General features: G+C 52.1%; 1 protein-coding gene across 1 annotated transcript in view; it reads left to right on the top strand.

The window, feature by feature from the left end:
• SEMA5A (sema domain, seven thrombospondin repeats (type 1 and type 1-like), transmembrane domain (TM) and short cytoplasmic domain, (semaphorin) 5A) overlaps positions 1 to 15,096 on the top strand; it is a 230,863-nt gene that overhangs the window by 89,353 nt on the left and 126,414 nt on the right. The window contains exon 4 of the mRNA XM_012721743.1: positions 9,448 to 9,493. Coding sequence (XP_012577197.1) covers positions 9,448 to 9,493 — 46 coding nt within the window. The remainder of the gene's footprint in view (positions 1 to 9,447; positions 9,494 to 15,096) is intronic.

Below are 15,096 nucleotides of genomic sequence, written 5' to 3'. Positions count from 1 at the left end.
CTTTAGGCTGCGTCGAGGTTGATCAGGACTAAGGAGAAGAGCGTGCGGCGAGAAGAGGTGGCTCTCTCCGTGCTGTGACCGTGGTGCCCCCCCGAACCTCTGAACTTCAGGGTCTAGCTACTCTCTCTCCCCTTCCCTTTCCTTCTCGCGTGGGTGCAGGCTCCCAGCAGCATGTTACAAGTGTCTTTGCTTACTGCCCCTTCTCCCCATTCTGTCCCTTCCTCCAGGAGGCCTCTCTACGAGCTAGCCTGGCCTCAGGGAAACCCCTCTCTTTGCTATCTCTTTTCTCTATTAGCTCTAGTAAGGCCCAACAGGGACCGTCCTTCAGCATTGAGTCTCTCCTACCCACCACTCCCCACACCTTTCTGGTGCGCAGAAAGGTGGTTCAGGAGTGTGCGCCTAGCGGACAGGTGGGCTGCAGGTGCTCTTTTGAGACACTTCCAACCTCTGTGCTCCTTTCGCTGTCGTAAAACAAGGGTAGTCCATGCCTGCACTTTCCTGCCTCATCAACCGAGGACAGATACGCTGGTAGCCGGCTCCTTACTTAGTTAGAAACACGGACGCCCTCTCTGTCCCCAGGCCTGCAGTTAGCTGCCTGGCTCCTGTTGAAGGCTAAGCCACCTCTTTATTGGTAGAGGGTGCGTGCTCAGACTTTGGTGCCTCAACCCCGCCCCCACGGGGGTCTCGGAACTGTCTGTTTGCACGGCTGTGCTCTCACGACTCTCATTCATCAGATACTTAGGGAGTCCCCTTTCTGCCATGAGGTATCTTAGGCATCAGGGAAGCAAGGATGGAGAATATTTCTTCAGGCCCAGTGTGAGGCTGGCAGGTGAAGGCCTGAGCTTGTCTTCTGTTTTATAAATAAAGTTTTATTGGAACACAGCCCCATGCTTGCATATTATCTGCATTCGACTGTGCGAGACTTCGCAGAGAGACCCCGTGCGGCTCAGGGGAGCGCAGCCTGACCGGGCTGGTGCTGGTGAGGAGAGGAGCCGCAGCGGTGGGTGAGCTGGAGTTGGCAGTGGCTCATTTCCAGGGGACGCCAGTATGAGCCCCTCCACTGTGAATCCAGGCACCCGGTGGGCGCTGCTTGGAAAGCCTGTAGGGGCGCCTCATCCACGCCTTTCTCAGGTCCCCTGAGTTAGACCCTCTGGAAGACCCGTGGTCGGTCAAGCGCCTGCCCATCTGCTGCCAGCAAGCCCGAGAACCCCGTCGCGGGTGTCAGGAGCCCAGGGGTTTCCTGCATCTGCATGTTTATGGGCTCAGGTGTGTTCAGGAAGATGCTTCCACGCTGCTGTGCTCAGAATGGCCTGGGCCGGGGCTGCAGGGAGGGCCAGCGGGGGGCGGGCATGGTCAGTGCAGTAGAGAGCCCAGCATGGGCCAGGGTACTGGAGGTGGAGGTGAGAGGCAGCTCAGAGCGCCAGACAGTGGGTGAGTGAGGGCAGAGGTCAGGCATATCTGGGGTGAGAGCCCGGAGCCCGAGGGACAGTCGGCGTGGCAGTCCGCCATTGCCTTTGGGGAGTGAGCTGTAAATCCCACTGTCTGCAGATAGTGGACCCCGACCTGGGTTCCACTCACGCTGATAACTCAGAGAAACAGTTGGAGATGGAGATATTTTGAGGAGTGAATGGTGACAGGCGAGCGCAGATTAAAGGAGTATGAGAACGCAGGTTTGCTTTTCAAATGAAAAAGGTTCTCTATTAATGGAAAAATGGAAAGGAGCAGATCCAATACCCAGTGGACCTGCAAAAGCAGAAGTTGTTTGAGTTAAACTTAGAGCAATAAGTAATCATTTGGAATCCTCAAAGCACTTATAGCTTTGCAGGTAACGAAGCAAATTTTTTTTTTAATTATTGGTGACATTGATTAATAGCTTTGTGCCCTAATATGCTTGTTGGGGGAGGTTTTTCTGATTTTATATCTTTGAAATTTCTAATAGTATTGGTCTTAATTATTGCAAGCCTCCAAAATCCATCTTTGCTTTAATTCTGCTTGCTAAATAACAAGAGACCACTCACTACCTATGCCTCTTAATCTTCATATTTTAATGTTCAAGATGCTATTAAAATGGTTGGGTCTTAGTGCTGAGGTATTCTTTGAGACTTATTTCTAAAACCAACACTTCAATGGATTTGAAATCAGCTTTTGGGACTAGGGAATGAAATAAGCCAATAGGATTCTGGGAGATGGATTACTCAACATGTAGGTTACACGTAGATTACAATAAATACAGAATCATTCAAGATTTTTCATAGCCGAATGTACATTTTGAGGGTGATTTTGAGAGTGATGGGGACTCTCAGATGGGGGGCTGCCCGTAGCACCATGCGCTCCGCACAGGCCTTAAAAATGTATTTAATAATAGTAATAATAGTGAACAGTTATATACCAGAGACGCTTATGGGAGTGGCCTGGGGAATGGGATCAAAAATGGGGGTGGGGGAGAGTGCACTGGACTATGGTGATGCACACGGATGATTTTGTGATGGGAAGCCCACGGGGATTGCAACTGAAATGGGAAAAGCCACAAAATGATGTAAAAACAAACTATTACATTATTAAAAAATGTATTTAAAAAAACTTAGCATTCGGCCCTCCCTGGTGGCGCAGCGGGTTAAAGCACAGCACTGAGAATCTAAAGCCGCTTCCGCATGAGTTCCATCCCCGCCTGCCCCCGGAGGAGATCCACAGGGCGCGGCAGACCTCTCCTGACCCGCCCGCTGCTCCCCTCAGCAGTGTACTTCGGTGATCTGCCTGTTCTGCTCCCCACTCTGTCTCTGGTAAATCCGCTCACCCTCCGCATCTCTGGCCTGTACCCCAGTTCTGTATGAATAAATAAATAAATCTTTAAAAAAAAAAAAACTTAGCATTCATCACCTGACTTAAAAGCAATCCAGCCAGTTAAACATAGCGTTATGTATTTAGTAGAGTCTGGTTATGTCAAAATTTCATCAAATGCCCCCAAATTTGTGGAAAAAGTACATGAAAGATACTTTATAGTGCTTATAATTACAGAGGAAATAAAGACTCCTGTAATTTGTTTAGTGCCAGCATGATGAAAAGTCTCAGAAACGCCATTACAGATAGGTTGGCCAACAGTATGAGCTTTGTAACATGATATAAACAAATCATCATAGTCTCTAAAATTATTGATATGATTGCTACATTAAATATCTGCCTTTAGATACTTAAAATATTTTCCATGGGAATACTCTAAAGGAGAGTTACGACTTCTCCTTTAGCTTCAAAGTCACAGTCTTATATTTTAATCTCCAATTCTACCAATGCCATTGACATTCCTGCGCCAGGTAGGTTGTCACTATATTAACTCCGTGCCAGCTGGATATCGACAACAATTAGCACAGAGCTGTGCAGTCAAGAGAAGTCTGTGCAGATGAGGCTGGCACAGGTACAGGCGAGATACTTCTCAGGTGATGTCGGCTCAGATGTCCTCAAGTGGTGGCAGCTTACAGCACACACAGACACAGTGTGTGCTGTGTCTTGGGACTGCTTCGTCAGCCACCAAGGTCCAAGCTTTTGCTAGACACCAAAACCTGAGTTTCTGTCACTCTCGCTGAGAGCAGATTTGACAGACCTACTTGCTGGCTCGGCTTTCTCTCATACAAAATGCATGTCTGCCTTAATTACTCAGTCTCTGCTCCTCACTTCTAAGCCAGCCTCTACCCTGCATGTTCCAGCAGAACTTGGAATTTTTTCTTTGATTTTTATAGCCGTATTCATCAGAGACCAATTGAGTTATTCTAAGAGAATGTCATTTTAAAACACCTGTGTCTTTCATAATTAATGGAGGTCACAGTTACGTTTTACCGTGTCTCCAGATAAAAGCAGACGTTTAGTTAATATGCTCGCGGTGGCCTCCCGCTTCCTTTAATGCCGCCTGCGGTTACTGCTTTCACGTGAGGACGCCAGTGAGCTTTGTCCACCAAGACCCAGGCTGCTCCGCCAGAGGAGGTGAGCTGGTGCCCAGGCACCTGCCGCTCAGGTCGCTGGGTCTGTGCGAGACACGGGGAAGGGCCCTGCTGTCCGCAGGAGACACGCTCGGGGGAGGGGAGAGGACACGCTCAGGGGTCCGCGGGGCAGAGAACTGGGCGTCCCGGGGGTTGGCAGCCTGCAGGCTAATGAGGCCAGATCGTCTCTGGAGCCTGCGTGCTCCCGTGTCTGCCTCCGAAAAGCAATGCAGTGGGGCTCTGACCGCAGTGCCAATTTGGTCCCCCGGCATTCTGGAGAAAACGTAGGCCCTTGGTGGTGGGCGTGTTGCAGCTACAGCCCGCTGAAGGATGTGTGCTGTACCTGCAGATCACACACCATGCTGCGGCCAGTGTCACCAGTAGGTCAGTGGGAGAATGCATAGATGAAGGAATGAATGAAGTCGGCCATCCCAAGGGGAGCGGAGCGCATCCTCTCATTCACGACAGCCAAAACTAGGGGAAGCTTTGCAGCCTGGGTGCCGGCTGGCGTGCCTTGTGCCTGTGGCGAGCGGGTAAGCAGGAGGGCAGCTCCCGCCGCCGTCCGCCGTGAGCCGCTCCTCTGTGGAATCCAGCCGGCCTCGGCTTCCCGCCCCCCTGCTGCAGAATGGCAATGGCCCTGGCCGCTCCCCGTTTACACCTAGGGGTGTCATGAAAATTAATGAGGACCCCTGAATGCTTTGTGCTGCTCAAGACGGGCCCTAATGGAGGGACTGACCTGCACAGGGCATTTGTTTAGCACCCCCCGCTGGCCGGGGCAGGAGCAGCGCTCCTTCGGGACGGGAGGGGGGGAACTTTCCCCCGGAACCAGCAGGCTGGCCTCCGGCCCTGCTCTCTCCGTTGCCAGATGCAGGGGCGGCCTCCCCTGGTGCCCTGGGAGCAGCTCCCTGCAGAGGCCATAGAGCTGACTTGGGTGTGCCAGTGGCCAACATCCGGGAAGAGGCATTTTTATTGCCTTTTGAAGGTTCTTTTTTTTTTTTTAAAGATTTATTTATTTTTATACAGAACTGGGGTACAGGCCAGAGATGCAGATGGTGAGAGGATTCACCAGAGACAGAGTGGGGAGCAGAACAGGCAGATCTACGAAGTACACTGCTGAGGGGAGCAGCGGGCGGGTCAGGAGAGGTCTGCCACGCCATGTGGTCACCTCCAGGACCACAGCGGGAATCGAACTCATGCGGAAGCGGCTTTAGATTCTCAGTGCTGTGCTTTAGCCCGCTGTGCCACCAGGGAGGGCCTGAAGGTTCTTTTTTATAACCTCTAGCTTCGCAGGTCATTGGCCTGAGCTGTGAAGGATCCGGCTGTCCTGGGCGGTTCGGGGCCCTCGCTGGCCGTGCTGGTTTGGAAAGTGCACAACCCGGCTCTCACCGAGCGGCTCGCAAGCTGCAGAGCCACGTTCTTGCCTTCCTGGCTCTCAGGTCCCAGCAATGTCTTGTCTCGACCGTCACGGCTGAAAATCGTAACAGATAAAGTGAGTTCTGAAATGTGTAATATTCCATCTTTCTAAGCTGGGGAGACCCAGCAAGGCAGTAAATGGACTGCCTGGTTTCGTGTAGACCAGCTTGCATCAAACAGAAGTTTGAAAGCACCTGTCAGCTACTTGTCTACAAAATCAGGCAAACAACAGCAACAGAAATGTAACCAATCAACCTACCCAAAAATAGACCTTAAACAAATAATGAGGCTATGTAAGATGACAGAGACTTCTGATAACGCCACTCTCAAAACTTCAAGTCAGTTTAACAAATGGACTATGATAAAGGAGGATGATATAGAAGTACCACTTGAATACATTTTTCTAGTAAGAATTGTTTTATTTCCTGTATGCGTTTTCATTGAACCTGATTTTGAGATATGGCTCTCGGCTGCAAAAAATAGCATGACTTGCATAGCATTCGTCAGCATTTGTTGAAATCGGCCGTGATGACAAGTCTTCCCCCGAGGGCCCCAGAGCTCTGCTGGGTCGTGCCGTGTGGCTCAAAGGACACAATCACTTATGGATTTGTGTTACTTAAATAAACTGGCAGATTGTAGTTTAGTGCTCATTTATTAAATGAAGAAACTTGGCCACTTGTAAGATAAGGCTGGGCGGCAGTTTCGGGATGAATTCAGGGAAAATAAAAGCGAGAAAAAAGGCACCATTTAGTCATCCCCCCCAGTAGGATTATGATGTTCTCGTAATGGGGAGACATATGTCACAGTCAGACCCTGGTCCCAGAAGCAAGTCGATTACCGAGACTCAAGAGCTTATCATTAGTGGCTCTAAGACTTGACTTGTCTCCAAATGATTTGTGAAAAGTACTTGTGAATGAAGACGAGAAGTAATTTTACCGAAGACCGCTCACTGTGTGTCTATGTGTCTGCCCATGGGCCTGTGGGTGTGCTTGGAGCTGGTGAAGTCGCCTGCGACTTTGAAGGCCACCAGTGACGCCAGGCAGCCCAGTGAGACACAGGCACCAAGGGTGGGCTTGTTCTTCATCCCAGGACTCTCTGGCTCCTAATGATCTCAGATAGATCACATCACACCCCTTCATTTTGGGGAGAGAACTCATTAATAAAGTGAGGGGTATATTCTAGTGATACCTCTCAGCTCTATAATTCTTGGATTCTGTAATTTTTCTTTTAGATCAAAAATTCAAGGATGAGTTAAAAGAATCATCTATTTATATTTTGTAGCCAAGAAAAGACAGTCAAAGGAAGAGTTTAAATCTTTTTTGGATTTTCTCTGTTGTAGGCCAGTGAGCACAGTGGTGATGGTGGTGCTGGTGCTGGTGCTGGTGGTGGTGGTGATGATGATTGTAATCGGGATGTGTTGGTGGTGATGATGGAGGTGATGGAGATGATGGTGGTGATGATGATGGTGATGATGCTGGTGATAGGGATGATGGTGGTGGTGATGATGTGATGGTGATGATGGTGGTGATGATGGTGATAGGGATGATGGTGGTGGTGATGATGGTGGTGGTGATGATGGTGGTGATGATGGTGATAGGGATGATGGTGGTGATGATGGTGGTGGTAATGATGATGGTGATGGTGATGATGATGGTGGTGGTGATGATGATGGTGATGATAGTGGTGATGGTGTTGGTAGTGATGGTGGTGATGATGATGATGGTGAAGATAGTGATGATGGTGGTGGTGGTGGTGGTGGAGGTGGTGATATTATATCTCATATGATATTATATCTGATATGATATTATATCTCATATTTTGTCCTAGTTAGCACAGCCCTCCTCTCTGTTCCTTCCATTCCCCTATTCCTCTATATATTAAATTATTAACGAAGAACTGGTGCAATGGCACTACTGACTCACTGACTCAGTTGTCTGGGGGAGGAGGAGGGCTGGAATCCACTGGAAACGCCTGCAGGTAGGCAGGGGGTATCTGAGAAGGGAAGCAAATATTCAGCAGAGCTAGATTTGCTTGGAGAGATGTGGCACATTTGTTACTGTAAATCAGGTTCTAACTCTCTTAGTCTGCTCAGGCTGCTATAACCCAGCGCTACCCACCGGGGTCTTGTTGACAACAAGTTGTTGATGGTTCTGGAGGCTGAAGTCCAGAGTGCTGGGTGAGTGGGTTCCAGAATGGCCTTCTTAGGTTCGCCTTCTGGTTCTTCTCTGAAGGGTTTATCTGTGTGTGAACTTCTAGCTTCTCACCGCAGCCCTGCTGGTTTCTGGTGCCTGTTTCTCACCAGGGGAGAGCTTGGGGATCCCCAAATGTTCAGCAGGCTCCAGTGCTGTCGGGTTGGCAGCCTCCCCCCCCCCCACACACACACAGACACAGGGAGGCCCTCCTGCAGGAGACCTGCCTCTGCTGGGCACCGTCCTTTGTCATCTGCAAAGGCAGCCGTCGCCTGTGCCGCAGAGAGGGCTCCGGCTGCGTGGAGCGGGGAGGGCACGTGTTCCCACGTGGTGCAGCTGGCATGTGCAGGGCAAAGCTTCTCTCATTATCTCAGAGGCAAATGGAGGGGTGGAGAGTGTGGCAGGAGACTGTAGGATTGGTCAATTCTCACTGAGGGCAGGATGGCTGTGCCCCATGTGAGGCAATTGTGAGGAACCCTGAGAACACCCTAGAAGTGAACTCAGTGCACATTCTTCCTCCAGCCGGGCACACGCACACGTGGGTGCCAGTCAGCACTGCAGGAAACCATGGCTCTGTTCTTCCGAGACACCGCGGATGCCTCTTGGTCTTGTCCAGGCTACACGCTGGGTCTGAGCTGGCATCACTTGTCCCTTGTACCAAGACTTTGTGCCCTCCTGTCATCTACCCACCTTTCTAGATAGTAAAAGTGATCTGCTTTTGTTTTTTTGCTAGGACTGGGAGAATGCTGTTATTCTCTTAGTTCCATAAAAATAACCTTGGGTCACGCCTGCTGTTCCCCTCAGCAGTGTACTTCATAGATCTGCCTGTTCTGCTCCCCGCTCTGTCTCTGGTGAAGCCTCTCACCGCCCCTGCGCCTCTGGCCTGTACTCCAGTTCTGTATGTACAAATAAATAAATCTTTAAAAAAATTAAAAAAAAATAACCTTGGGTCAGTGCATTGATACTACACCCCCACCTTCCCAGAGACCCCGCCCCATGCTCCTGAGGTCTTAGGGTCTACTCTCCACTCTGTGCCATTGTTTGCATCTGGGTGATCCTCTGGACAGTCCCTCTATCCAGCCCTGGGGTGCTGCCCCTAACACACCAGCTTCTCATCTGCAGGAAGGTGAGGTGGTGTTATGTGACTGGAGTTAGAGGCCAAAGCATCACATGTGAGGAAAATTCATAGTCTCTAAAAGCTACAGTTTCGAGTGCAAACCTACCATACCCACATCTGTGTTGTGTGTTTGCCCTGCACTGCTGATCTGTCATATACTTAATGGTCCTTCCCACTCGTTGGTAACTGATACTTCCCTGGTCTCTGACTTCATCCTTCACACATGGACGCCAGGGATGACCATAAGCCTTGACAGAAGGACAAATTCAAGCTTTCCACATACCATACACAGATGCATCTAGCACTGCAGACCATCATTGCACTCAGCCATCAGGGATTCAGAGCCTGCACATGCTGAATTATTCACAGGTGCATGCCCCCAGTGAATGTAAGCAACAGACCTGTGAAGTACCATTTAATAACAGGTCCAGAACCTCATGCCTGCATCCCAGTGTCTTTTCCAAGGAGATCAAGGGAACCATCGATTTAGATGTCCTTTGGTCTCACTCTCCTGCTCTCTCACCCTCACATACACCCGAGCACCCCATGCCTAAAGTTCTCACAGTCTCAGGCACGTGTCTGTTGATCTGCTGAGTGCCTCTTGGAACTATGAGGTCCATGGAAAACTGGGCTACATACGTTCCTGGCAGGAGGGCCCACTGGGAGCCAAACATCAGCATTTTCTCCTACTGTTATCATCTCTGTGAGTGTAGACTTCCGCATCTATTAAAAGTAAAACTTCTCTTTTTGTGTTTTGTAGAAACTACCTCTTCAGGCTGCAGCTGGAGGACTTGTCTCTGATCCAGGTACGTGCAATTCATTTTCTCAAGCTTTCCTGTCCCGTCCCAGTCAGCTCCCCGTGGGCGGGACGGAAGACAGGCTCCTGGAGGGGTGTCCGTCCAGGTGGGCGCTGCGCCTCGTGGTGGGTGGAGCGGGCCCCGCGGCTGCTCCGTTTGATGCGAGTCCCGGCCAGGTTCAATTCCCAAGCCGTTGTTTGGCGCTGTGGCGGCCCCTCCTCCCTCGCGGGCACAGTCCTCCACCAGCGTCACGGTGCGCCCAGGGCATTGCCTCGTGCCTGTATGCACCTTCTGGGGTTAGAGACATTGTGGATTCGTTTGATGCACTCAAATGAATCACGCTTGCAAAAGATTCCCCTTGGGAAAGAGCTTTGGCTTTTCTTTATCTTTTATAATTGAAGAGATATGAATCGGGCTAAAACCCACCTGTAGCAAATAAGGGCTGCTGCATCTCAACCCCCTTGCTTCTGCTTCTGCGGCTGGAGAACGGCCGCCATCTTTGTGCTTGATGTAGCATTTGCCTCAGTGGCAGACCTGGTCCGGAACCCGCTTCGGTCACCCGCGCGCAACCTGTCTTTTAGAAAAGCGCAAGAGGCGGGAGCTGGAGAGGCCCAGGCGCCAGCCCCTGCCTCCCTGTCTGGAGCTCACTGTTGAGTGAACCAGCATCCTTGACTTGTGTCGTTTGCAAAATGTTTACCAGCCTCTGTATCAGAGCCCCGATGCCTGGAGGGGAGCTTTATAACACTGGTGTGTGGAAACGTCTGGGAGGTGGTGAAAGCTGGGGCTTGATAGTCAGTCTGTCTCGTACTGGGCAGAGACAGCCCACAAGCCAAGCTCATGTGGGTAAAAAGCAAGGACTTCGGAGGCTGGACTGGAGGTCGAGCCCCAGTCCCTGGCACTGTGGGGTTTCTGCTCTGGGCAATGTCACAGAACCCCCCGCCCTGCACTGCCATTGCCAAGTTAATAAATCTCCCCAGAGGATGGGCACACTAATTGCTGACCATGGGCACTCATACCTGGTACAGTCAGATGCTAATTGTTTTGTTTCTTAAAGATGGATGACAATAAAGAATCCGTTGTTATCCTAATGGCTTCTTCATGAGCGGTGAACTGTCTCATCACCACCATTTACTGTATCACGGAAATCTTTAAATGATTTGATGGGTGGCTAAAGCATGGATGTATTGAGAAGAGATCAGAATGATCAGCCATTTAGCTCAAATGTGTGTTCCAAGTCTGGCTTTCAATCATCTTTTATAGAAAGTGTTCTCTCTCCCTGGAGGAGAGGGGCCTTATCTGATGCCCGTTTTGATTTTCATGGTATAGATGATGTGCTATAGTATGTGTTATAAAGGCGGTGTGTGTATATACTGGGGTGTGTGTATATATACTGGGGTGTATATATATATACTGGGGTGTGTGTATCCAGGGTGTGTGTATATACTGGGGTGTGTATGTAAACTGGGGTTTTGTCCATACTGGAGTGTGTCTATACTGGAGTGTGTATATACTGAGGTGGGTGTCTATACTGGAGTGTGCGTATATACTGGGATGTGTATAAACCAGAGTGTGTACATGCTGGTGTGTGTATATACTGGGTGGATGTGTATACTGGGGTGTGTATATACTGGGGTGTGTATATACTGGAGTGTGTGTACATACCGGGGTTTGTCTATACTGGGCTGTGTGTACATACTGGGGTGTCTGCAGGCATGTGCTGGTACATGGTAATCCCTGCTCCTAGCTGCTCGCTCTCTGGGCTGGAAGGTTCGAGAGGCTTTGTCCTCTTAGCAGAGTGAACACCCAGTACGTGGCTTCTTTCCAAATATAATTCCCCACGTGAAGGAGACAAGCTTCTTAGAGAAGCAGCTGTTTCTGGGGCTGGAGAAGGAAAGGTTCCTGTTCAGCTTGGAAGATCTTGTTGTTTTAGAAATTAAGAAAATATTAAAGGAATAAGGAGAATATGTGAATAAGATCTAGAGTCCAGCTGAAGTGAACTTGCTGAAGAAATCTGAGTCAACTTGGTGGTCAGCGTAAAAAGCAGTAGTATTGCATTCGAATACATTGCGTAAGCCCGAGAATCCACGAGTAAATACTAACATTGAAAATAAATGGCTGAGCACAAAACCAAGGCGCATTCTCCCTTACGGTTAAAATTCCGAATACTGAACACCGAAGGGATATTTCATTTACAGTTACCATTTGGCAACCATCACCCTAAAGATGGCTCTCGCATCACTTTTCCTCCTGCTTTGATCACAGCAGTTATTTCACCAGAACAAAGCTTTCGGAGAGAGAGAAAAATGCACTGGCTTCAGGCTAACAGGCAGCACTTTGCTGTGGGGCCGCCCACCCTCAGCCCAGATGGACGTGGCCAGAGTGTCCTGCAAACAGGCTCCGCAGCTTACTGCCCGCCGTGTCTTTCTGCCCTTCTTGGGAAATAACTCCAGACCCTCTTGGACCTTGTGCTGTTGCCGAGGGGAGGGATCTCAGCCTGTTCTCTCTCACAGCTGCGGGAATAAGCACAGCTTCTGCCTGGCTGCGGTGTCCAGGCTGAACACGTCTCTGATGACCCGGTCAGTGTCGGCAGGGGGAATCCTTCCAAAAGTCAGTAGATGTGGGCTTTGTTTCCTGTATACTTAATCTGGGAGTTGAGCTTCAGCCCGCTCAGTTTCTGCACCAGCGCTTCTGGAGCGAGGACTCACTGGTGTCACCGTGGGGGGTGGCTGTGGCCCCTAGCGGGTGGACAGCAGGACACTGCCTCTCCTGGCTTTGCAGGCAACGGCGTCCAGCTGGAGAACGCAGGCTGGGCCGCCACTGCCCCCTCCCGCCTTTGGGAACCCCTTTTCCGGTGTGACCGTAACAGTGCTGGACTCTGGTTGACTCTGGGATTTCTGCTGTGCTGGGGAACGTTCCGTCTAGGTTTTTCTCCTATATTTAACCAAACACACATGTGACTCTTTAGTGACGGTTTCCTCAGAAGCTTCTGGGAGTCTTGAGTTTAAATTGCTTCCGTTTATTAATATGAAATTAAATTTAAAAATGAATTGAGTCAATCTGTAATGCCAACACCCTCTCTAATGGGCCATAACAATGTGCTCTAACTACTCTCTGTTGAGAGTCTTCTATAGGATTTAAGAACGATGCATGAATTAATAATTGAGAGTAACTATTCAGATTTAGAGTAACTGAACAGATAACTGTCCAGCCCACACCGACTCAGTGTCAACACCAAGTTCTGTATTTCAGCTGGACTTTAGCCCCCAGCGTCCTCAGGAGTCATGCTGCGTTTTTGCTCTCCAGGTTTAACCTCGTGGTGACGCAGACCTAGAAGGCATCCAAGAGGTCACCTTTACAAGGGCCTTCCCAGCGCCACACACTGAGGTGTGCAGGCCACAGCTCCTTTCCTCGGGGCGGCCGTGCCTGGTGCGTGGGCCTGGCCAGCCTGTGGGGGTCCCCGGAGCCGCGGTCTGCACCTGCTGCCCCTGGCGCGCCCGCAGGGTGGGCCAGTTACACTAGAGACTGCCCCGGCCACAGAGTCTAAGCTCTTCCCGTCTGACCCCTTAGGGGAAAGTCGCTGACCTCTGAGGGGCTTTGTGCACAGCAGGGTCTCGGCAGGTGTCCCTTGCCAGGTGAGTGTGCCTCCTTGCCCGATGCTTTGTGTTGGGAATTTTTCACCCACTGGGTCTTTGTTGACTCTCCCCGTACAGTCATGTCATGGTCTCACGTCCACTGACCTGGGGTTGCCACCTTAAGCCAGTGCAGTGACTTCGCCCTCTACATCCCTCCCTTTGAGCAAACCCCCAGTCAAGAACTGTTTTATCTACTCATTTATTCAATCACATTTCCTTTCCTTTTCCCATAACTTGCTGGGGGGTTTAGTGTTGCTTATGCACATTTTATACGGCCGAGCAATTACGATCTTACAGTCTCAGAGTATTAGCCGAGGCAGCTAACTGCTACGAACGCACAACCCCGCGCCCCGGTGCGCACGCACAGCGCTGCCCCTCCTGCAGGCGCGGGGCTCCCTTCTTGCCACCCTCAGAGCCCAGCGTGGTCTGCTCTGCGGCACATCCCTCCCCAGCGCCCACGCACACCTTGGGGAGCGTGGAGGGGAACGGGGGGGGGGGGACTCACCGCCCTGCCGGGGCGCTGCCCGGTCAGGGTCACCATGTGGCCCTGGTCTGCGCTGCGTCACGGGGCGGGGCTGACGCTGCCCCGCTCCCCGGGCAAGGGCAGCGGCTCTGACCCCCGGTGCGGGCGGGTTTGCATCTTCTGCCAGACAGCGGAGGAAAGCGGGGCCCCCGCTGGAGCTGCCCGTCTCGGCTCCACCCGCCCCGCCCGGCGTTCTGCCCACAGACAGATCTATTCGCCCTGCGGACATTTCCGTAGGTAACAAAGTGGGGGTACTCTGCGCAACCCACTTAACTAGTTTTCTCCATGCTGCGTTTGGAGGAGCCCCGGGCGTAGACGGGGCGCCCCGCCGGCTCCCTCTGCCGCCCCCCTTTTGTTTTCAGGCAGATTCTCCTTTTCAGGGAAACCGTTCCTGGGCTGGGGAACTCGGCCTCAGGCTTGCTCACCTGCTCGGATGCTCCCCAGCGCCCCCCCACCCCATGCGCATGCGCTGTCAGCCTGCCGGAGGCCACTCGCAAGCCCGCTAGGCGTCCCTGGGGCGGAGCTCGTGAGGAGCCCCCAGCACTCTGGCAGTCGGCACCCTGGGTGCTGTGTCCCTGCACCGCGGCCGCTGCTGCCGTGTCCGGCTGGCGCCCGGCTGGCGGGGAACATGGCTGCTAATTTGACTTCTAATTGGGGCCTGAGTTTGGGGCAGCTCCTGGACGCCTGCACGGACAGGTGCTTTGGCTTTATGGAAGGCGTGCTCTGGGCAGGTGGGGAGGGGGAGCAGAGAGGAGCAGCGGCCTGGCCCCAGGGAGGTGTGAGCGCCCTTGGCTCGGCTGGTTCCTTTGAGGCAAAGGGGCTGATGAATGCCACCTCCCTCTTGTCCTTAGCGACTACAGACTTTGAGTTTGAGGAGCATGTGACGGTCTCCCAAGGGCGCGCCCGTCGTCAGCTTGGAGACGTGCTGGGACAGAGCAGCTGTGAGCCGCAGCAGCAGCGAGCTGGGGCTCAGCAGAGCGGGAGCCCCGCGGTAGTACCCACTGCTGCGCACCCTTGTCTTGGCCAAAGTCACCAGCCCCGGCGCCCAAGGAAGTGACCCGTCCTTGAGCCCGGACACTCCCTGCGCCCGGTCCAGACCTGCGTGCCCCGTGGCTGGCCTTAGCCACGTCTGAGGTGATGTCCCGTTGCAGCCTCAGAAGCCACGTTGGCCCGAATAGGAATGTTTCTTAGTCGTGTGTATCATTTAGTGTCTTGACGCGAAGTAACACGAAGCCTAGAGGTTTCGAGAGCCGAAGCCAATACCCTCTGACAATGGCAGCTGCGGGGCGAACAGGGGCCCCCTGCTCTGACCCCCGAGGACTCGCTGTTCCTCTCGCAGACGTCCGGCTCCCGGACGCAGCTCTTGGCACGCTCTGCGCTCTGCGCTCTGCGCCCAGGGCCCAGCGCCATGACCCTTGCTGTGCGCCTCTCCCCAGAGGCCGACACAGCCAGCAGGC

This window comes from Condylura cristata, unplaced genomic scaffold (genome assembly GCF_000260355.1).
Source record: "Condylura cristata isolate star-nosed mole 26May11 unplaced genomic scaffold, ConCri1.0 scaffold00007, whole genome shotgun sequence".
In the NCBI taxonomy this organism is placed as follows: domain Eukaryota; kingdom Metazoa; phylum Chordata; class Mammalia; order Eulipotyphla; family Talpidae; genus Condylura; species Condylura cristata.
The sequence above is the reverse complement of the archived record's forward strand: the minus strand, read 5'-3'. Positions and strand labels throughout refer to the sequence as shown.